At 36.5% G+C, this 23,525-nt stretch overlaps 2 protein-coding genes across 2 annotated transcripts in view; both read right to left on the bottom strand.

Moving 5' to 3' along the window:
• LOC142336245 (uncharacterized) overlaps positions 1-23,331 on the bottom strand; it is a 24,015-nt gene extending 684 nt beyond the window's left edge. The window contains exons 1-5 of the mRNA XM_075384928.1: positions 22,570-23,331; positions 10,096-10,566; positions 2,399-2,804; positions 1,105-2,263; positions 1-520 (exon numbers count right to left, since the gene is read on the bottom strand). The exon at positions 1-520 is cut by the window's left edge and continues 684 nt beyond it. Of these exons, the coding sequence (XP_075241043.1) occupies positions 322-520; positions 1,105-2,263; positions 2,399-2,804; positions 10,096-10,566; positions 22,570-23,160 (2,826 nt within the window). The 5' untranslated portion in view covers positions 23,161-23,331 and the 3' untranslated portion in view covers positions 1-321. The remainder of the gene's footprint in view (positions 521-1,104; positions 2,264-2,398; positions 2,805-10,095; positions 10,567-22,569) is intronic.
• Positions 12,055-21,798, bottom strand: LOC142335809 (uncharacterized). The gene is made up of 4 exons (XM_075384138.1): positions 21,779-21,798; positions 21,113-21,120; positions 20,699-21,024; positions 12,055-12,456 (listed from the first exon to the last, which is right to left on the bottom strand). Exons 1-4 carry the CDS (start codon positions 21,796-21,798, stop codon positions 12,055-12,057), a joined length of 756 nt encoding a protein of 251 aa, XP_075240253.1.
• Positions 23,332-23,525: the final 194 nt, after the last annotated feature.

Here is a 23,525-nt window from a genome sequence, read left to right as displayed (position 1 = left end):
AGGCACCAAGAGTCTGTGCGTGCATTTATTTCTCAAACATTGAGAACTCTTGTAACCAAAACCGTGGCTCTTTATTTAGCCAATGCAAAAGTCATCTAAGTTAGCTCTGATTCAAAAAATAAATGCACAGCAAAGAGACCGGCTTTCCGTTTTTGTATAATTGAGGATCAGCAATACTTCAAGGTTGGACAAACATCAAACCAATTCGACATAGCAAATTAATCTCTGAAGCTTGCAATTGAACTCATCAACACTTTTCAGCACCGAATTATTTCCAATAACAATCTGAAGAACGAAGTTGACATCAACTCAAGTCATTGGTCATATGTTATAAACAGTTCTCGTGTTTTCACGGGCGTGTTTCATAACCAGTTCTAGAGGACAGCCTTTCAGTTCGGCTATCTTCTCAGCCACGTATACTGCCATCGAGGGGTGGGAGTACTGGAGCTTCTTAGGGACACGTGGGTGCAGGAAATAGGGCGCATCAGTCTCCAACAACAACCGGTTCAACGGCATTTTCCTTAACACGTACAAATGAAACAAATTTTGATTCATGTCCTGTGCAGAATTAACAAACGTATCTCATGTGACTTTTACACACTTAGCATATTTTTGAGAAAAATGATGTTCACAACTATACCATTTTCTTCCAGCTAATTTTATGTTCACATCAAATGATTTAACATTTTTAATCATAAATATTCTCTTATCAATACTGCTTACCACTTATCTATCTGATGGTACCAAGTGAAAGTTTCAGACGCAAAAAAGTGGCCATAGTCACCAAAAAAGAGCAATGCTGCTCATTAAAAGAACAGTCTGAAATGTGTGGAGTAATAAGAAAAAGGGCAGCTGAGAACAGGCCGAATTCGCCTAATGCTGTTCCGCTGCGATTACGCAGGAACCAAAATTATTATTTTTATTATTAATAAAGCATTTAATTCTTTGACTTTATTTTTCAGATACGAGATAATAAAACAGCGTTCCTTTTTTGTATAATATTTTGATCCGACAACTTTAAGGAGATTTTTTAAGTATAACAACATTTTGGGTTTTTGTTCTTTTTCTCTGCACGAAAAAGAAATCTGAGCTTTCGACAATTACCTTGCCGCTTCTCTCGGTTCGTGAGCAGATGAGAATGCAATCAAATTCGTGAACCCAATATACATGTTGGGAAAAGTCCTGAGCAGCTCGTCCAACAACCGGACATTCTCAGTGAAGCAGTGTCTGTGCATCACCCAATCCTTTGGCATGTGGTCTCTCAGGATCTGATTGAAATCTTGGTCTGCATCGCGACAATGCAGCACCAAGTTCTTTCTGAATTCCTTCGCCAACTGGAGTTGACGTATGAACACCTTTTTCTGGATAGACTCCGATGCTCCACTGGCACGATCCGAATAGTCCAGGCCAATCTCTCCCAACGCTGTGCATTTGGGGTGTTCAAGGGCCCGTCTGAGACGATTTTCGATATCCTCATTATAATACTGGGCACTATGAGGATGGATGCCGAAAGCTGCCACACAGTTAACACCTGGTTCTCTCAGCAAATGGGGGTATGACATGAAATCTTTGAAGGCATAAGGTTCGCAATAAATGGCAACGAACCCTTCAAAGCTTTCTGGCGAGTATTGAAAGTACTTGCTGTTGTAGTCGGCCCACCTACGATCTTTGCCCATGCTATGACGCTTGAACAAGAAGTCTATATGACAATGGGAGTCAATATAGGTCATATTTCTAGTGTTTCTGAGACTGTAAGTCTCTTTGAAATCCCTGCCATATGATTCCACTTCCTCTTCCGAATCGTTGTGCCTGGATGGCGTCGAATCACCGTCCAGCAAGTGATCTGCTTTTGATTTGAAAAACAACCCTGTCAACTCAGGGGGTGCCTTTGAGAATTTCTTTCCTCGAGATCGACGACCATCCTGGTTTAAAGGACCAGAGGACTGAAGTTGCTGCCTTCTATTAGCTGCTCGTTTATCCGAGTTCTGTGTCAATTTGAGGCTGGCGATTTTAGCAGCTATGTCCTGAGGTGTATTGCCGTCCCCTTTCTCATTGAGGTCGGGGGTAGCCAATATGGGTCCGCCAGATCTTCTATGACTTGATGATGTGGGTTTGGGGTACTCTGAATCCAACTGTGAATCTTGGGGTGCAGATCGCCTGTTGGGTCTTACTCTTTGTGCATTTACATCTGAGGTTGCCAAATTTGATGAGGCGACCGATTCGTCATCATCATCATTATTGTAGTTGATGAACGAATTTACCTCTAAACCACAAACTAACAAATACAATTCACCTATATAGGTTAAATTCAGTTGGCTATGTTACTTATCGGCTACTCCTCTATAGATAAAACACTAACACAAACAACTGGTTCATTTTCAACAATTGAAAATCTCACCTGCGTCACTCATTGGCTCGCAGCATTTCGGGAGAGATTGATCCCATCTGGGATCAGCCCATGAACCACCAGCCTGTTGCACCACCTTGTTGATTGAAAGCACAGGTGGTTGTAATCCCACCTCATCAGGACGATTTTGATCACACTGTCTCATAAAAGAGGAGCTATCGCCAACCTGATTTGTAGGTATATGTCGAGTTGCTTCTGCTTGATTTCTATTCAGCTCAGCTATGAAATCGAAAAAATCTTCCGTTGAGTTTATTTCGGGTTCAATTTCTTCATCCTCTTGATCACTTGGGCTTCCGCCACAGCCCAATAGTAACTCTGGCTTAGGAGATCCAGGTAGCTTGGTGGGACTGCCTTCTGTACTGCTTCCAAAGGAGTTGTTGGATATAGATCTCGTCATCTGTAAACAGACGCTAACTAACTGAATGCATTGTAAACCAACAAAATTATTACAGTTCGACATCTTTTTAAAAATTAGTCGGTAATCATTCCTCCTCTTATTTTATGTCTCTCAATAAAATTCAGTTGATTGATGGTAAATAGTTGCAAGACAAATTGACACTAGAAAAAAACAGGTCACAACAAAAATTCGATTCAAAATCAATTTTGAAAAACAGACTTCATACTTGAAAAACAAGACAATTTGACGCAAAAGTAAACAAGCTATAGACCAAAATGCTTTATCTGTGGTCATTCACACGAAGATGTTCTTCAGGTTCTTTGGTTTCTCTTAAATGTCATCCTCTAGTTAGCAAAAATGTCAAAGTTTTTATCTCTGCCGGCATCTCTAAAGATGTTCTAAAAATCATGTTCTAAAAATGCGTTTCTAGAAACAATCGACCAACGTCGGACGATCTGCTCGCAAATGATAGGCAGGGGTTCAAATCTATCGCACCATGATTCAACCAGAGGTGAGAGTTTGCTTGTACCCTTTAACGAGGGCCAGTAACTTATTAAGGGGCTTCAAATTATGATATAGGTTACTATAGTAATTATTACTGATTTGTTAAAAAACTTTTTTAGTGTCAGAAATTTCGATTGGCTTTGGTAGTTACACATAATCCTCACGTTTCTTAAGGCCAGATTGCCAGAAAATATTGTCAGGCAAGATTGCGGTAGCTCCGTAGACCTGTAGCCTAAAAATATCAATGAAACATAAGACAGTAAAACAAGGAAAAAATACGAAGTGCTGTCTTAAATTGATTTAGACTTGTCTTGTTTTAAGATGCTGCCCTCAATTAAACTTCAAACATACCCGGCAGATTGTCGGAAAATAGCCGCCGTTGATTCCAATAAGCATGATTGGGATTGAAATAACAGAAGATATTGAAAAAAAAAGATTTTTGTACAAAAACATTTTTTAAGTCCGATTTATTTTGATGGCATTTCGTAGTTGAACATACTTTTGTTTCTAAGAGAGAGGCTACAGTGACTACTAACAATAACAATAAGCATTAGAGATGGTAAATAAGACTTATAGGAACGACGTTCAAATAGCGGGCATCTAAAATTGGGCTTTATGGGTTTATCCCGTTTCTATTTCTGACATCCATTTTTGTACTATCTCTGTTCATTTTGAATTGCTTTGCTGAGCAACTGATGTTCAAAATCACTTTTAGCAGAATGAGAGAAGAGAGAAACTAGCCTAGAGAAGTCAAAAAGATTTCACGCAAAATGTTGAAAAGGCGGCAAAATGAGGTAAAGCGAAACAGTTTTTTATTCGACGAAGTAAAAAACATAGCAGGACAAGTCCTGACGTACAATTCAAAGAATTTTCATTGACTAAACAGAAAAACTAGACCAAGAATGGACTATGAGTGACTTGAGAAAACCATTTTGAAAAAATCAGATCAAAAAATAAGAAAAACAGAAAATCAATGTCAAAATGCCGCATGTGAACAAAAAAACCACTAGCGAGAAATGAAAATTCAATTCAAACAAAAAACTAGGCCTAGAATGAGCTGTGAATGGATTGGGAAAACCATTTAGAAAAAAATCCGATCCAAAAAATCGAAAAAACAGTAAAAATCAGAGTGAAATTGCCGCATGTGAACAAAAAAACCACTAGCGAGAAATGAAAATTCAATTCAAACAAAAAACTAGGCCTAGAATGAGCTGTGAATGGATTGGGAAAACTATTTAGAAAAAAATCCGATCCAAAAAATCGAAAAAACAGTAAAAATCAGAGTGAAATTGCCGCATGTGAACAAAAAACCACTCCCGAGAAACCGAATTTTTGTTCAAACACCGTTTTCTCACTCTACTTTAAAATTAGAGCGATAAAAATTCACGCCGCAAAACCACTCGCTTTTTCGCTCCATTTCCTGTTTCGGCGTGACCAAAATCACTACTCCAATTTGACTTCAAAAATCATGAAAATGTGTGAACAGATCTTAAAAAAAAGACAGCGCCCCAATACAATTCAAATCCTTTGAATTGTAAAAAAAACATAGCAGGACAAGTCCTGAAATACAATCCAAGTAATTGAATTGAAGACAGACCTAATGAACCTGACCAGCAGATCAATTGAACAATCCCAACCAACAAGGCAAAAATCTCAAAAGTTGAGAAACTAAAAGAATCAAACTTAACAAAAAACGATCATTGCTAAAACCCTTGAAGCTTTTCAACTGAAGCCCATATATGACTCAATTTAAAATACTCATTAACGCACGCAAAAAGCTGCAACTAAAAGTAGATAAACTGGACAAAAATGACAAATGCATCAAGAAACTGAGAACAGAAAATTTAAAAAAAATTTCCAAAAATAGGGCTATAAAAAAGTAAAAACATTTTTTACTCTGGAGTTCTGTTTTGTAAACCGTCTACAACATCTAAAAAGTTTCGTTGGCCAGTAAAGATAGTTAAACTCAGAGAATGACAAAAAATGGAAAAATTTGGAAACAATCCAAAAATTTAAATTGCAAGCTTTATTTAAGAAATTCCTTACATTTGCAAAATTAAAAAATTGAAAACTATTTTATTGCCCCTAGAAACTATGTAGTAACATACTAGCAAACCCTATAAGAGGTTTCCTGGCCACTGGCCACTCAAAAAAAAATTCAAAAATTTTAAAAAAAATGCAACTTTATCAAAAAATATCAAAAAATTAGTAAAAGATTTTAACGTGTTGAAAACCATTCCATGGCCAAAAAATATTTTCAGTAAACAGTTAGCAAACCCTAGATGATGTTTCTTGTCCCCTGGGGCTGGAAAACTTGAATAATGACAATAAATGTCAGAAAGTTTGAAAAAAAACCAAGTTTGATAAAAAAAAATTGGTAAAATTTGCAAAGTTCAAATGTTTAAAACCCCTTCATTACCACTAGAAGCTATGCAATAACCTATTATTAAACCCCAGAGGAAGTTTTTGGACATCAAAGTCTGAAACAACTCAAAAAATGACGAAAATTTTCAAACAATTTGAAAAAATTAGTAAAAATTACCGTGTTTATGTTTGCAGTAGCAATAGATATAGCTCTTAAAGTGGCCGTAAAAAGCAATTACGTCTTGCAAAGGACCTTTCTCAACTTTAATAAAACCTCAATTTCAGACTGGTCTAACAAAAAATCCAAAAAATGACGAAAAAGTGCTGAAAATTTCATTATTTTAGGCTCAAAAACTCCCATATATGACCTTTTAACCTCGAATTACGGCCTTCCCAGTAGCTTCACCACTCTGAGTGCTTGAGGGACTACTAAACGCGGCTAAGGGCCTCTAATGAAACTTGATTCCCGCTGAGTTTTATCTGTTTATCCCGTTTTGAAAGCTCAAAGTCATGAAAACAGGTGTGAAAACATCTTACAAAAATAAAAAAAAGACAGAGCACCAATACAATCCAATTCTTGGATTGTAATAGGAGCGCTATAATAGCCGGCTGAGAAGATGAGGGCGGCTATTAATTAGATTGAAGCATCCTCATTTGACCTTAAATGCTCACATCAACGTTATTGAACTCAATTTGAGGGTCACGAAAGTAACGTCAGAGTGATATATGTGCCCAAAAATTTATTTACGCGAATGAACACAGAAATCGCTGCAATGAGAGAAAAATGACGTTAAACACACGACGCAGTCAAGATCTTGAATGAATGGATGAACAAAAGCTGATTTGAAGTGAGAATGACGCCATTTGGTCGTAACAAAAATCTTGACGAAATAAAACTCAGCCAGTAGAATAAGAATACCTGAAACGAAGTGTTAAGCAGCATAATTTTTAAACTACCTAAATCATAAATATCAAAGGAAGAGGACAACAAAAAATAATTGCCCAATAAAACAATAGAAATGTTTTGAAATAATGCAGACACAATTTTAAGTTTAAAGGTGTGGTTAAAGGGAGGGGGCAAGGTAAATGGCTGGGCAGTAGAGGTAGTAGGTAGGTGGGAGTTACAGAAGTTTGAATAGCGAGGACGGACTGTTATGGGGAAAAATTCCTCAAAATGACCTTTCGACCTTGAATATTACCAGTAATTCATAATTACTGTATATTAGAAATTAAGCCAGTGTTAAAAAATCCAAAGTTCTAAAACAGGAGTCAATGCTCGAAAACAAAGACAAACAAAGTTCAAGTCATGAAAAAATTTGCCTTAGCAAAAAAACTCTTAGAACACTAATACTCCCCTTCGAGCCGTAGAAACGAAGAGAACCCCAATAATAGCTCTACTCAGTTATCGCTATCAAAGCCAAAAATGCAAACAATGGGCATTTAAAACTAAGCTTCATGGGTTTATCCGGTTTCTATTTAAGATATACTTTTTCGATACTGACTATATTCATTTCAGCTTCCTTTGTAGAGCAACTGCTTATTCGACGTTTTTTGAGCACAATGAGCCAAGAACGAAACCAGCCCAGAGAAGTCAAAAGCGAAAATACTTCACGAAAAATGCTGAACAACTGTGAATTAAAGTGAAGAGAAACACATTTATTTTAGGAAGTAAAAAATCACCAACGAAATAATTCCGGAGGCGACTCGAAAACCTTTTCAATGAACTGCCACCTACTAAACGCGTCCATAAATCATTAAGAAGTAAAGCCAAATAATGAAAAAAAAAACATAGCCCTAACCATTAACTGAGATAAAAAAGTAAAAAAAATACTTGTATAGTACAAGAACACCTAACAAGAAATTCTCAAGAAAACAAAATCAAGTTCATAAACAGCTCGATTTTTGAAAAAAACTGAGGTGAATGGGCCAAATGGTTACATTATTTCTCAATTTTTGATCACTTTTCTAAAGAAAAGCACTGTCTTGTACCAAAATTGAATTCAGTTGGCAACTGGAAACTATTTCGAGCAGAAAGCGTCTTCCATTTCCCATTTATACAAAATAATGGTCTAAAGTCGATAAAATAGCGTAAAAACCCGCAAAGCAACATGAAAACCTCAATATTAGCACAAATTTATATCAATTACACAAACTCCAATACACTATCGAAACAAACCTAAAACTATTACTATAGCCATATCAAACCTCTTAACCGAACAAATCGTTAAACTTAAAAAACTGCTTGAAAAAGCCGCACGTTAACGAAAAATCAGCCCAATTATAGAAAATTTGTGCTTAAGATTTTCTCGCTGCAGCCAAAAACCAGCGGTATGAGCAAAAACCACTCTTTCCGCTCTACTCTCCAATTTTGTTCGACAGTGAAACCACTCCCAAACTTTTTCACTCATTTCATTTCCTGCTTAAAATTCTCCAAAAGTGGTATTAGAAAACATTGTCCTATCAATTTTAAAAATGAGAGCAATATTAGGCGACTGCGGTTTTGTTGAAATTAGGCGGACACCAATTTAAGACTTGAAAGAGCACTTTGAAATGCACTTGACACAATTAAGTATTCAATGTCCCAGCCATTTAGCTTCACAAGCAGATGCCTTACAAAATACAGTTAAAAGTTAACTTTTTGAAACACTTTCGAGCATATTCAGTTTAATTCATTTCGAAAACTTTTCTTAAACTATTGTCCTGTAACACACTGAAATTTAGATTGGAGCAATGAATATTTTATTTTCAGACTTTGCCTATTCCTTATTTTTTCACTGTAAATTTAATCTTAGTAGGGCCCAGCATCAACGAAAGTAGGGGAAGGGTGATAAATGATGCAAAAAATCTGAAAATAGTTAACTTTTTATGAAGGTTGTTAAATAATTTGCATTAAGAGAAACTTTACAAACCTAGTTAAGTTTTGGCCCCGCGGGTGGCAGGTTTTCCATGTCCCTAGCGCATGCTTGTAATACGCCCAATCATAAGTCTTTCTGGTGGGCATGGCAGGGGGAGTAATGTAGCGCCCCTCGGGCGCTGCCATTACGTTGAAAACGTAGACTCTTAAGATTTTTTAAAAGAAACTATCTCTCAAGGATGGGGCATCAAGGGTACCAGGCTTGAGATCCGTTCTTTTGTTGTGATTTTCTTTTGTTGAGGCATGATGTGGCACAAGACCCTTATACATGCCCTCAGTATCTTTCTAAAAATGTACACTGCAGAAAAACAGTAGAAAAATGTTAAACTTTCACAAATTAAATTTCACAAAAAAAGATACACACGTCTACAATAATTGTTCCTCTTTGAGAGCAATTAACCATCATGTTTTTTGATGACAGACAACGTTGCCCATGATTACCAAAGAAAAGGTCAAACATTTGGGAAAAACAAAAAAATTAAAATAGGTCGTTTATTAAAATTTAAAAAATTTACCATGAAACCGTTTCCGAGAAAGCATTTTATTACCTCCTTTTTAAAATAACGTGTCAGAATTAAAACTAAAGGAAGGACAGCAAAAATAACAAAATTTTAGCAAAGTGAACCCAACAAATTCCCAGGAGAGTTCTAATCGAAACATACACAAAGGGACTTGGGCTCCCATGGGGGTCTCCTCGCCGGAGGTGAAAACAGCAGGGATATTCGCTGCTTATTTTTCGAGAAACCGACTTTTGCTTTTTAATTTGTATATAGTTTAGTGTTTTTTGACCAGGAGAGGCCCCGGCCCCACGCTCACGTTTTTAGGATGTCAATGCGGCGGCCACCTATACCACTTTCTATTGTTAAGTGAATTTTGATGTGCCTCCTTTGTTTTAATTGGCATTTGCCTAATTTCTACAAAATCTTAGTTCAAAATTTTAGCCTACTGTCCAAAGAAAAATATCCTACGCCCCAAACAACAGTTTTGCCATTGTTTCGCTTCCCTTCCCGTAAACTAACTATCAGGGTCTTTTGTTCATTTATATATGCAGATTCACTGCAATCCCTGTTCACAGCTATACTAGATGTCTCTCAGATGGCTCGCATTACATACTAATACAGTAAGTAGTTGGATGTAGCGAGGGGTTGGATGTAGCTGGCTTAAGCACAGGGAGGCTAACCTACGAGGGCGAAGCTAAAAGCGGCGTGTGGTCCCATATAAACCATAAATATTTGCCTCCTCAAACGCGCCTTACCTGCTTCGCTGAAATGAACACTTACCTCGCATTAAACCTCAAGAGAGCTTCTCAGACACTTCATTCCCTCGGACTTTAACAGTTTATTCCGTTTCTGAAGACCGAAAGTCAACTTAAATCGCTCAAGCGAGCGGAAGAACATTCTAGCTAAAACCGTCAAGCAAAAAATTTGTATAAAAGCAAAGTCACGTTTACAATCAGTATCTGATATCTCATAAGACGAACAGACTGAGCTGAGCAGAATTATTTTTAACCTGAAAATTGGTTTCTGAACTGCACTTCTGTCGCGTGCCTAGGGTATCCATATTATCATCCACAACTGTTCTGTCACTGACAGGTCCATCGGCGGATTCCTCAAAACCCACTGTCATCAAAAGACAGTCGCCGTACATACCCGGTGATCTATCACGCGGACTCTGATTGGGATGCTGATGAGATTTGGAACCCAGAGAGAGAACTCCAGTTCGAGGATCAATAACTGCGTCTGATTGTTCATGACGTCTGTCGATGTATTGGTTCTGCTCGCTGGCTCTGCTCGAGTAGTCATTACGAGATGAATTGGAGTTGGAATTATGGTTTTCGTTGTTCAGAGAACCAGCGATAGCAGCAAGACCGGTACAGTTGGATTTTTTGTTTGACCTGGACGCTTCATTTGTAGTGTTCTGTAATCGGTCGTTGACAATAGTTCGACGGGGAAAAATGGGTTTATCCTCAAATGATGACATCTAAACAGAAGTTGAGTTGAATGGAGCTCAACACAAAAATATGGCAAATCTAAAAGTTTTAGTTTTGATAACTTGAGACTCCTTTATTTCAGAAGTTTAGGTATCGCACCTTAGGTACCTGCCAGCGATATTTCCGATTACTTCAACAATTACTTTATTTTCAGTCTTTCAAAGAGTCTGAAAGAAAGAATGATTGTAAAACAATAAAAATGGACGTTTGAACTTATCTGGCATCTGAAAGCAACCGCGATCAATTTGTCTTTTCTCACTCATTTGTTGAAAAAAAAACAAAAGTAACGAAACTTTTGCGCTCGATTAAACATTTCTTTGCCATTACTTAAAAAATTCAAAACCCACTACTTTATGAACTATGAAAAAATTGCAACAAAGATTTGAAGCCATTAAAAAAAAACATAGCCGGCAGATTGCCGGAAAATAGCCGCTTGTGGCCTTCCATGAATTGAAACAACTAAAGAAATGAGATAGACAGATTGACCAACAGTCCTTTAATAGACCACTAGACTTTTTCATTAGATTCGGACTGTCATTTTTATGAGACATTCTCTCTCTAAGGAAAAAAGCTCTGATGGAGCTTTTTCAAAATTAATATTCGAAATCAACAACTCAAGACCCTAATACTCAAGAGTTAGGGCATATACGTTCGGCACTACTTAGATGCGCACTATGGACCTTTAACTAGTATATGTTCATAAAAATTAAAGTTCATTAAGCGAGTTCAGAAATCATTTTTTGGGTGAGGTAAGTCACGAACTTGACCTAAAAGCAGAACAAATGACGTCAGGCACACAAATTTGAACCGCAAAGCAGTAGAAATCATAAACTGAAAAAGTCAATTCCAAGAAGTCAGGTCGCAAGAATCGCATCGATGGAGACGACGAATTAAAAAAAGCATAGCAGGACAAGTCCTGACGAACAACTCAAAGACTTTTCATTGACTCAACAAAAAACTAGACCTAGAACTGATGAGCGAATTGGGAAAACCATTTAGATAGAAAATCAAATTAAAAAATCGATGTCAAAATGCCCAATGTGAACATAAAACTACCGAGAAATGGAAATTTGGTTCAGACAAAAAAAGGCCTAAAATGAACTATGAATGGATTGGGAAAACCATTTAAAAAATCCGACCCCAAAAAATGGGAAAAAAACGGTCAAAGTAAAATTGCCGCATGTGAACAAAAACCCACTAGCGAGAAAGCTAATTTTTGTTCAAACAACGTTTTCTCACTCATTCTATTTGCTTGTTTAGTCAATGAAAATTCTTTAAATTGTGCGTCAGGACTTGTCCTGCGATGTTTTTTCAGATCTGTTCACCCATTTTCATGATTTTGTAGTGAAGTCAAATTGGAGTGGTGATTTTGGTCACGCCATACAGGAAGTCGAGCAAAAAAGCGAGTAGTTTTGCGGCGTTAAGTTTTTTGCTCTAATTTTTGCAGGACAAGTCATGACGCAAAATTCAAAGAATTTTCATTGACTAAACAAGCAAACGGCGGATTCCTCAATACCCATTGTCATCAAAAGACAGTCGCCGTACATACCCGGTGATCTATCACGCGGACTCTGATTGCGATGCTGATGAGATTTGGAACCCAGAGAGAGAACTCCAGTTCGAGGATCAATAACTGCGTCTGATTGTTCATGACGTCTGTCGATGTATTGGTTCTGCTCGCTGGCTCTGCTCGAGTAGTCATTACGAGATGAATTGGAGTTGGAATTATGGTTTTCGTTGTTCAGAGAACCAGCGATAGCAGCAAGACCGGTACAGTTGGATTTTTTGTTTGACCTGGACGCTTCATTTGTAGTGTTCTGTAATCGGTCGTTGACAATAGTTCGACGGGGAAAATTGGGTTTATCCTCAAATGATGACACCTAAACAGAAGTTGAGTTGAATGGAGCTCAACACAAAAATATGGCAAATCTAAAATTTTTAGTTTTGATAACTTGAGACCCCTTTATTTCAGAAGTTTAGGTATCGCACCTTAGGTACCTGCCAGCGATATTTCCGATTACTTCAACAATTACTTTATTTTCAGTCTTTCAAAGAGTCTGAAAGAAAGAATGATTGTAAAACAATGAAAATGGCCGTTTGAACTTATCTGGCATCTGAAAGCAACCGCGATCAATTTGTCTTTTCTCACTCATTTGTTGAAAAACAAAAGTAACGAAACTTTTGCGCTCGATTAAACATTTCTTTGTCATTACTTAAAAAATTCAAAACCCACTACTTTATGAACTATGAAATAAATGCAACAAAGATTTGAAGCCATTAAAAATAAAACATAGCCGGCAGATTGCCGGAAAATAGCCGCTTGTGGCCTTCCATGAATTGAAACAACTAAAGAAATGAGATAGACAGATTGACCAACAGTCCTTTAATAGACCACTAGACTTTTTCATTAGATTCGGACTGTCATTTTTATGAGACATTCTCTCTCTAAGGAAAAAAGCTCTGATGGAGCTTTTTCAAAATTAATATTCGAAATCAACAACTCAAGACCCTAATACTCAAGAGTTAGGGCATATACGTTCGGCACTACTTAGATGCGCACTATGGACCTTTAACTAGTATATGTTCATAAAAATTAAAGTTCATTAAGCGAGTTCAGAAATCATTTTTTGGGTGAGGTAAGTCACGAACTTGACCTAAAAGCAGAACAAATGACGTCAGGCACACAAATTTGAACCGCAAAGCAGTAGAAATCATAAACTGAAAAAGTCAATTCCAAGAAGTCAGGTCGCAAGAATCGCATCGATGGAGACGACGAATTAAAAAAAGCATAGCAGGACAAGTCCTGACGAACAACTCAAAGACTTTTCATTGACTCAACAAAAAACTAGACCTAGAACTGATGAGCGAATTGGGAAAACCATTTAGATAGAAAATCAAATTAAAAAATCGATGTCAAAATGCCCAATGTGAACATAAAACTACCGAGAAATGGAAATTTGGTTCAGACAAAAAAAGGCCTAAAATGAACTATGAATGGATTGGGAAAACCATTTAAAAAATCCGACCCCAAAAAATGGGAAAAAAACGGTCAAAGTAAAATTGCCGCATGTGAACAAAAACCCACTAGCGAGAAAGCTAATTTTTGTTCAAACAACGTTTTCTCACTCATTCTATTTGCTTGTTTAGTCAATGAAAATTCTTTGAATTGTGCGTCAGGACTTGTCCTGCGATGTTTTTTTCAGATCTGTTCACCCATTTTCATGATTTTGTAGTGAAGTCAAATTGGAGTAGTGATTTTGGTCACGCCATACAGGAAGTCGAGCAAAAAAGCGAGTAGTTTTGCGGCGTTAAATTTTTTGCTCTAATTTTTGCAGGACAAGTCATGACGCAAAATTCAAAGAATTTTCATTGACTAAACAAGCAAATAGACCTAGAACGTACTGTGAGTGAATTGGGAAAACCGATTCTGAAAAAACCAGATAAAAAACGATCAATGTCAAAGTGCCGCATGTAACATAAACTCACTAACAAGAAAACAAATTTCTGTTCAAACAACGTTTTCTCACTACATTGAAATTAGAGCGAAAAGTTTAACGCCGCAAAACAACTCGCTTTTTTGCTCCGCTTCCTGTATGGCGTGACCAAAATCACTACTCCAATTTGATTTCACTACAAAATCATGAAAATGTGTGAACAGATCTGAAAAAAAAATCGCAGGCCAAGTCCTGACGCACAATTCAAAGAATTTTCAGTGACTAAGCAAACAAATAGACCTAGAACGCACTGTGAGTGAATTGGAAAAATCAATTCTGAAAAAATCAGAAAAAAAACAGAAAGTCAATGTCAAGGTGCCGCATGTGAAAAAAAGCACTAGCAAAAAAAATAATTTCGCTCAAACAAAAAACCAGGCCTAGAATGAACTATGAATTGATTTGGAAACAATTTCGAAAAAAAATCCGATCCAAAAAATCCAAGAAACAATAAAAACAAAAAAGAAATTGCCGCATGTGAACAAAAAACAACAAGCGAGGAAGCGAACTTTTGTTCGAACACCGTTTTCTGACTCTAATTTAAAATTAGCGCAAAAAATTTCACGCCGCAAAACTACTCGTTTTTTTGCTCCACTTCCTGTTTCGGCGTGAACAAAATCACTTCAATTTGACTTCACTACTCAAAAATCATGAACAAAACCGACTAACGTCGGGCGAATTGCGCTCAAACAACCGGCGAGCGTCGGGCTTCGTCAGTAGCTAGACACGGTTTAGTGAGGCTAGCTTTAGCTTGATTCGACTCTGATCCGATTTAACTTTTAATTTTCTAGCCTTGTTATAAATAAATTAAATAAAGTGATATTTAAGAAATATGCAAAATAGTGCAGAATTTGAAAGAGCTTCCAGATTTCGCAGTGAAAATGTGCAAAACTATTTTTTGTCTCTGGAGTTATGTCAAGTAACCCATCTGCAGGACTTGAAAAGCTTCGTTGGCCAGTAATGATCGTTAAACTCAGAAAAGGACTAAAACATTCAAAAACTTTGAAAACAATTGCAAATTTTAACAAAATCCTGCTAAAATTCAGGATATTAGAATCTTCAAAACCATTTTACTGTCTCAAAACACTATCCAGTATCCCTATTTCAAGCTTTTAATAGTTTCACTGGCTCATAAAGATCCATAAACTTGGAACATGATAATATTTTCCTAAAATTTGAAAAAAAAAATTTAAAAAAATTGCTAAAGCTGCAGTCATTAAAATATTGATAACCATTCCATTAACTCCAGAAACTATGCGACCGCTTATTATTAGACCTTGTAGGAGGTCCCTAAGACCATGGTGCCGGAAAAAATGAAGAAAAATTCAAGAATATTAAAAAACTTGAAAAAATGAAAATATTTTTTAAAAATAGCTGATATTAAAATCTTGAAAAACGTTCCATTACATCTAGAAGCTATGCAGTAACCTATAATCAAACCCTAGACGAGGTATCTGGCTTTTGAGGCTGGATAAACCTAAGAGACGCCAAAAAAATTCAAAAGCCTTGAAAAGAAAAACTGCAAGTTGCAAAAAAAACTGTTAAATTTGTGATAAAATTTGAAATTTGTGATATTAAAATTTGTGATAATAAAGCAAGTTTTATTAAAAAAATTGCTAAAATTTGTGAAATTAAATAGTTGAAAAGCTATTATGTGGCCAATAAAAATTTGTCAGTAACTTATTATCAAACACCTTAGGAACATTGGTGGCCCTTGCGTCTGGAAAAACAAAACCTGAATAATGACAATAAATTTAAATGAAAAAATTGTGAAAAAGAAAGCTGAAATTCGTGGTGTTGAAATCTTGAAAAACATTCCGTTACATTTAGAAACCATACAGTTACCTATTGTCAACCCTAGAGGAGGTTCATCTGCTCTTGAGGCTTGAGAAACCTAAAAACCAACAAAAATTTTCAAAAAACTTGAAAAAAATGTAAGTTTTATCAAAAAATTGCTAAAGTTTGTATTAAAAAATTGAAAGCTATTCCATGGCAAATAAAAGTAAGTTATTATCAACGTTTTCTGGCCCTTGCGTCTAGAAAAACCTGAATGATGACAATAAAGGTAAAAAAAATGAAAAAAACTTTTGTAAAAAAGAAAGCTGAAATCCGTGGTGTTGAAATCTTGAAAAACATTCCGTTACATTTACAAACCATACAGTAACCTATTGTCAACCCTAGAGGAGGTTCATCGGCTCTTGGAGGTTGGCGGAACGTAAAAACTGAAATCTTTTGAAAAACTTGAAAAAAAATGTAAGTTTTATAAAAAAATTGCTAAAATTTGTATTAAAAAATTGAAAGCTATTCCATGGCAAATAAAAAGTAAGTTATTATCAAACTCTTAAGGACGTTTTCTGGCCCCTGCGTCTGGAAAGACAAGAATAATTAAAAATAAATGTCAAAAAATTCAGAAAAGTTGCACGTTTTGTTAAAAAAATGCTCAAATTCGTGATGTTATAATATTGAAACCATTCCACTACCACTAAAAACTATGCAGTAAGCTATTAAAAAAACTTTGTGGGGTCGGGTGGCAACAGTGCGGTGGGGGGGGGGGTTGGGGCAATAGTGGGGGGTCACCAGTGGGGGTGTCTTCAACCTCTAAGAACCGCCCTTCACACCATAAGTATAAGTCTCCAAAACAGTTTGGGCTGAAACAGAGCTGAAAGGCTCTAAGAGCACTTAATGCCCACTGGGCGCTACCTGTTTATCCCGTTTTTGAGGACGAAAAGTTGGTCAAGCGAAAAATCGCATTAAAAAATATAGCCGGTAGAATACCGTAAACGACTCGAATCGTCGTGCAATATAATCTCTAACCTAACCCTACCGAAATCAGAACATCAAAATAGACAAGAGAAAAAAAACAAAAGTAGCCTAACAAACCACATTAAAGTGTTTTAAAAATGCCGACAATTTTTTAGGTGCGGGGGAGCTACGTGGGTAGATAGGTTGGGGAGGTGGGTAGTGCTGGGGTAGTTGCGAGGGGGGGGGGGGGGGGGGGAGGGGTTGAGGTGCGGGTAGTTAAGTGAAAGGAGGTGTAGTTTGGGGGGTAGGAGTAGGTGGGGGGAGCGGGGGGGGCTAGGTGGGCCCAGCCAACAACTCAAAACAAAACAAAAAAACAAAAGCAAATTTGAGAACATAAACCGACTAATGTCGGAAGAATTGCTCTCGAACGACAGGCGATGCAAATTAATTCAGGGGCTGTAGCCTCGATAAATTTTTCTTTATGGGTGCAAAAATAGTTGACCACGCCGGGACTCGAATCATGGACCTCCCGCTCCCTCACCATAAGCACTGCCCACTCGGCTATCAGGCGCTTCCTGTTGCTACGCTGTAATAGACTGTGTTTTCGCAACAAGCTTTACTTCGGAGTGAGAGCATAGGCATCACTCAATAATGAAGAACAAAAGCGTGAAAAAGTCACTTGCGAAGTCAAAGAATGTATTCGAAGAAAAACGCAAAATGGTCAAGCGAAAAATTTGCATTAAAAAGACCGACACGTTTACAATAATTCCTACGAAATTCGTTCGAGAGCAATTAATCAGATACAATTTTTTTTACAAGTTAAGACTCTATAGAAAGTTGCCATTGGCGAAATACCTCGCAATACAAATAAACCTCAATAAACAAACAACCGATAGAAAAAACAAAAAACGGTGTATACACAGAGAACCGATGAAAAGGAATGACGGGATAAAAATCAAAGCATAGCTGACAGACTACCGAAAAATAGCCGCAATAGCTTTGTAGATCTGCAGTTTCAAAAAGACAGAAAAAGAAGCAGAGCAAAAAATTTATTAAATGCTGAGATTATATATTTTGATTAATTGATTAGGAATCTGTATAACTTATTGTTGCTTCTATTAGCTGAATTCAACTAACCTTCAATTCCAGTGACACATATTCATCTGACCTTATCTCTTTGAATTCAAGTGAAGAAGAATCAAATTCAGGATGAATAAGTCATTTTGACAGGGGTAAGTGACGTTCCACCAAAAACCTAATCACGCGAATATATTCGCGCCAATAATAGAGAAAAATGATGTCATGCAAGCAATTCAGTTAAAATTGCATAAACGAATGAACAAAAAGCAAATTTGAAGTGATTGTGACGTCATATGGTCGTAACAAAACCTTGGAAAAAAACCAGACAAGGCCAATAATAGCCTCAGCTATCGCTTTGCGGCCAAAAAAAACCTTCAAAAAGCTATAATGCTTCGTCACAAGTTTTCTTAAAAACCTTCCCTGCCCGATTATTGACCCATACAACCCAGTCAAACCAACCGAACAAAAATGCAGAGAATTAAAATCAAATCAAGATATACCCGAAGTCAGAATAGCAACTATATTCAATCCAGTAGCTCGACACATGTTATTTAAAAAATGAAGAATAAAAAACCGCTAAAATAGCGTCCAAAAGAGCAAAATTGCAAACATAAGCGACTCACGTCGGGCGAATTGCTCGTCCGGCGAGCGGTTGGCCTCGTCAGTAGCTAGCCACGGTTTAGTTAAGGAAAGAGAGAGAGAGAGAGAGAGAGAGAGAGAGAGTGCGAGCAATCGTGAACGAGAAAGAGAAGGAAAGACACCCCAACCAACACAGAGAAATCTAGGAGCATTTTCTATGATGCGATTCGACTCTGCAACTTCTAGTTTTCTAGCATTGTTAGTAATTAAATCATATAACTGAAACTGCAAAATTCTAATGAAAACCTTTCACAATTCGTAGTGAAAAAATTTGTTTAAAATCATTTTTTGTCTTTGCAGTTCTGTCATGTAACCCATATGCAAAACTTGAAAAATTCCGTTGGCTAGTAATGATAGTTGAACTCAGAAAAGGACATAAATATTCAAAATTTTAAAAACAAAGGCAAATTTCAACAAAATCTTGCCAAAATTCGGAATATGAATATCTTCAGAATCCTTCCACTGTCTCAGTAGACTATCCAGTATCCCTATTTCAAGCCTCAAATAGTTTCACTGGCTCACAAAGATCCATTAACTTGTAAAATGATTTTTAAAAGAAATTGAAAATTTGGAAAAAAAATGTATCAAAAAATTGCAAAAACTCGAGTCATTAAAATATTGATAACCATTCCAATGCCCGAAAAAATCAAAAATATTCAAAAAATTTGAAAAATTGCAAATTTTAAATTGCTAAAATTCGTGATATTAAAATCTTGAAAACATTCCACTACATTTAGAAAAATGCACAAACCATTATAAAACTCTAGAGGAGGTTCCTTGGCTCTTGTGGCTGAAAAAACCTAAGAAAGTACAAAACTATTCAAAAAACTCGAAAAAATTGCAAGTTTTATCAAAAAAATGTTAAAATTTGTGATATTAAAAAGTTGAAAACTATTCCATTGCCAATTACAAATTTTCAGGAACTTATTATCAAAACCTTAAGGAGGCTTTCTGACCCCTGAGGCTGAAAACACATGAATAATGACAATGTCAAAAGAAAATCGAAAAAATTGCAAGTTTTGTCAAAAGAATGCTAAAAGTCGTGATGTTAAAATCTTGAAAAACATTTCATCACCAATAGAAACTGTGCAGTAAACTACTAGCAAACCCTGTAGAAGGTTCCTTGACAGCTGGGGCTGGAAAAACTCGGACAAAAATATTCAAAAGAGCTTGAAAAAAATTGTGAAAATTAAAATTTGCGTGTTCTTGTTTGGATTACCAAAACATATAGCTCCTAAAATGATATAAAAAGCACCTATGTTTTGCAAAAAACCTTTATCAACTTCAACCAGCTTCAATTTTAGACTGGTCCAAAAAAAATTCAAAAAATTACAAAAAAAACACGAAAAACACATTTTGGATCTAAAACTCCTAAAAACTACCTTTTAAACTTATTCTACAGCCTTCCCGGTAGCTTCATCACTCTAAGAACTTGAACGACTACTAAACGCGTCTAAGGGCCTCTAATGAAAATTAATGCCCGCTGGGCGCTACCTGCTTATCTCGTTTTTAAGGACGAAAAGACAAAAAGGCAAGGAAAATCGGTCGGGAAAAATCACATAAAAAAAGACCAACACGACTTCGTTTGAGAGCAATTAAAAACGTTATCTAAAAATATTACATTTGCTTCAGATGGTTCACAACCCTTCAAAACCTACTATTACTAGTTCACAAAACTGAAACAAAAACCTTTGGCTGAAAAGGTAAAATGCCTTGAAAAAGCCGCACAATTTTTTTTCTCGTTTTCCGAAAAATTTTTCACCTACATATGGCTTCTCTAATTTTGCTTCAAATAGATCAAGGTAGGCGATGTTTTTAAAATACATATCATCAATGCGCTCAAAAAAGCCGCAAGAAAAAATAGACAATTAGAAAATAACACTAAAAACAGACAAAAACCAAAAAATCTTTGCTTTTTGAAAACCAGTACTCTTTTTTGTGTCGTGAACAAACAAACAAACTCAATAGCAGTACAAAATCCTATCTTTCAAAAGAAAATTCAGGGGTATTGCGTTTGATACGAATACGTTATAGCTCCGTCAGCATGTTGCCAAGCGTAGCATCAAAAAATTTTAATTCGAAGTTAGTTAAGTCAAAAGGAAGTTATCGACTTTTTCTAATCGTTTTTTTTTTTCGATCTAAAGTGCGAAAAACAGAAGCGTTTTCTTACACGTTCATATTGCTTGTGGTAGGGATTAGTGTGGCTATCATCATGTCCGTTGACAGCACCAGAAAATGCAGGTTGAAATGACTGATGTAAATTGGTCTCAACCGCTCTCCTTTCTCGTGTCTTGAATTCTCTTTCGTCTTTTGGTCCTTTGTGATGATAGTTCCTCCTGCCATCTCGATAGCCATCGTGTTTGTTATCATAACGTCTCTCGTCCTGATAGCCTGGCGGCTTTCGTCCGAGTAAACCATCCTTACTGTAATTATCAGATCTACCATGGAAATCATTGTTTCTAGATTCTCGTGATGAATTGGAAAAATTGTTAAAATCTGTGATATTAAAAAGTTGAAAACTATTCCATTGCCAATTACATATTTTCAGTAGCTTATTATCAAAACCTTAAGAAGGCTTTCTGACCCCTGAGGCTGAAAACACAATAATGACAATAAATGTCAAAAGAAAATTGAACAAATTGCAAGTTTTGTCAAAAGAATGCTAAAAGTCGTGATTTTAAAATCTTGAAAAACATTTCATCACCACTAGAAACTGTGCAGTAAACTACTAGCAAAGCCTGTAGAAGGTTGCTTGACAGCTGGGGCTGGAAAAACTCAAATGACAAAAATATTGCCTGAGGCTGAAAACACAATAATGACAATAAATGTCAAAAGAAAATTGAACAAATTGCAAGTTTTGTCAAAAGAATGCTAAAAGTCGTGATGTTAAAATCTTGAAAAACATTTCATCACCACTAGAAACTGTGCAGTAAACTACTAGCAAACCCTGTAGAAGGTTGCTTGACAGCTGGGGCTGGAAAAACTCAAATGACAAAAATATTCAAAAAAGCTTGAAAAAAATTGTGAAAATTAAAATTTGCGTGTTCTTGTTTGGATTACCAAAACATATAGCTCCTAAAATGATATAAAAAGTACTTATGTTTTGCAAAAGACCTTTATCAACTTCAACCAGCTTCAATTTTAGACTGGTCCAACAAAAAATTCAAAAAATGACAGAAAAAAAAACACGAAAAATTGGAACATTTTGGGATCTAAAACTCCTAAAAATTACCTTTTAAACTTATTCTACAGCCTTCCCGGTAGCTTCATCACTCTAAGAACTTGAATGACTACTAAACGCGGCTAAGGGCCTCTAATGAAAATTAATGCCCGCTGGGCGCTACCTGCTTATCTCGTTTTTAAGGACGAACAGGCAAAAAGGCAAGGGAAATCGGTCGGGAAAAATCACATAAAAAAAGACCAACACGACTAATATAATTGCTACAAACTTCGTTTGAGAGCAATTAAAAATGTTATCTAAAAATATTACATTTGCTTCAGATGGTTAACAATCCTTCAAAACCTACTATTACTAGTTCACAAAACTGAAACAAACACCTTTGGCTGAAAAGGTTAAACTAAAGAAATGCCTTGAAAAAGCCGCACAATTTTTTTTCTCGTTTTCCGAAAAATTTTTCACCTACATATGGCTTCTCTAATTTTGCTTCAAATAGATCAAGGTAGGCGATGTTTTTAAAATACATATCATCAATGCGCTCAAAAAAGCCGCAAGAAAAAATAGACAATTAGAAAATAACACTAAAAATAGACAAAAACCAAAAAATCTTCGCTTTTTGAAAACCAGTACTCTTTTTTGTGTCGTGAACAAACAAACAAACTCAATAGCAAAATCCTATCTTTCAAAAGAAAATTCATGGGTATTGAGTTTAATACGAATACGTTATAGCTCCGTCAGCATGTTGCCAAGCGTAGCATCAAAAAATTTTAATACGAAGTTAGTTAAGTCAAAAGGAAGTTATCGACTTTTTCTAATCGTTTTTTTTTCGATCTAAAGTGCGAAAAACAGAAGCGTTTTCTTACACGTTCATATTGCTTGTGGTAGGGATTAGTGTGGCTATCATCATGTCCGTTGACAGCACCAGAAAATGCAGGTTGAGTTGACCGATGTAAATCGGTCTGAACCGCTCTCCTTTCTCGTGTCTTGAATTCTCTTTCGTCTTTTGGTCCTTTGTGATGATAGTTCCTCCTGTCATCTCGATAGCCATCGTGTTTGTTATCATAACGTCTCTCGTCCTGATAGCCTGGCGGCTTTCGTCCGAGTAAACCATCCTTACTGTAATTATCAGATCTACCATGGAAATCATTGTTTCTAGATTCTCGTGATGAATTGGAGTTCCCTCTATGATCATCCCTCGGACCCCTTTGAGGCGTGCTGTTGACGGTGCTGCTGGAACCCGTTGAGCTGTCATCGCTCCAACCTCTCTGTTTCCCACTTCTGCGAAATTCTCTCCCACCGTATGAATTTCCCGTTCGGTTCATACCGTAGTCTTTCGTGTGATTATAGCTGTAATTCCTGCTGCCATATTCTCCATTCCAGTCATCATAGTCAGACCGTTCTGCTCTGTTATACTGCTCATTTCGGTAAGGACGCCCTGAAGTATTTCTGGCCATTCCTCCAATCGGAAGAATTCGTCACTGATTTTGTAATGTTTCTGTAATGACTATTTCTCTGCTATTTCAATTTAAGTTTGATCAAAGAACATCGAAACAATGCAACTGATCTTGCGCCTTCCGCGCAGCATGTCAATCCAATCTGTTAATGATAATTAGTTCAATCATAATAAACCTGAAATCAATTGCATTAAACAAGAATCGAGGAGGTTTTACAGAATCACTGCGATTGCGCCCGCTGTTCATGTTCAGCATAGTAAACGATGCCCCCTTTCGAAGGATTGATAGACCATAAAAGCGTAACATTTGAACAAATGAACTTTCTATCATAAACGATTCTGAGTCCGAATTATCCTAGCTTCCAA

This window comes from Convolutriloba macropyga, chromosome 3 (assembly GCF_964194025.1).
Source record: "Convolutriloba macropyga chromosome 3, txConMacr16.3, whole genome shotgun sequence".
In the NCBI taxonomy this organism is placed as follows: Eukaryota; Metazoa; Xenacoelomorpha; order Acoela; family Convolutidae; genus Convolutriloba; species Convolutriloba macropyga.
This window is presented reverse-complemented; position numbering and strand designations above follow the sequence as displayed.

Coding starts and splice junctions, on each gene's coding strand:
- LOC142335809 (XM_075384138.1), bottom strand. CDS start 21,798: ATGAAGCTACCGGGAAGGCT. Junction 12,457..20,698: donor ACCACAAGCAATATGAACGT/GTAAGAAAACGC, acceptor ACTTCTGTTTAG/GTGTCATCATTTGAGGATAA.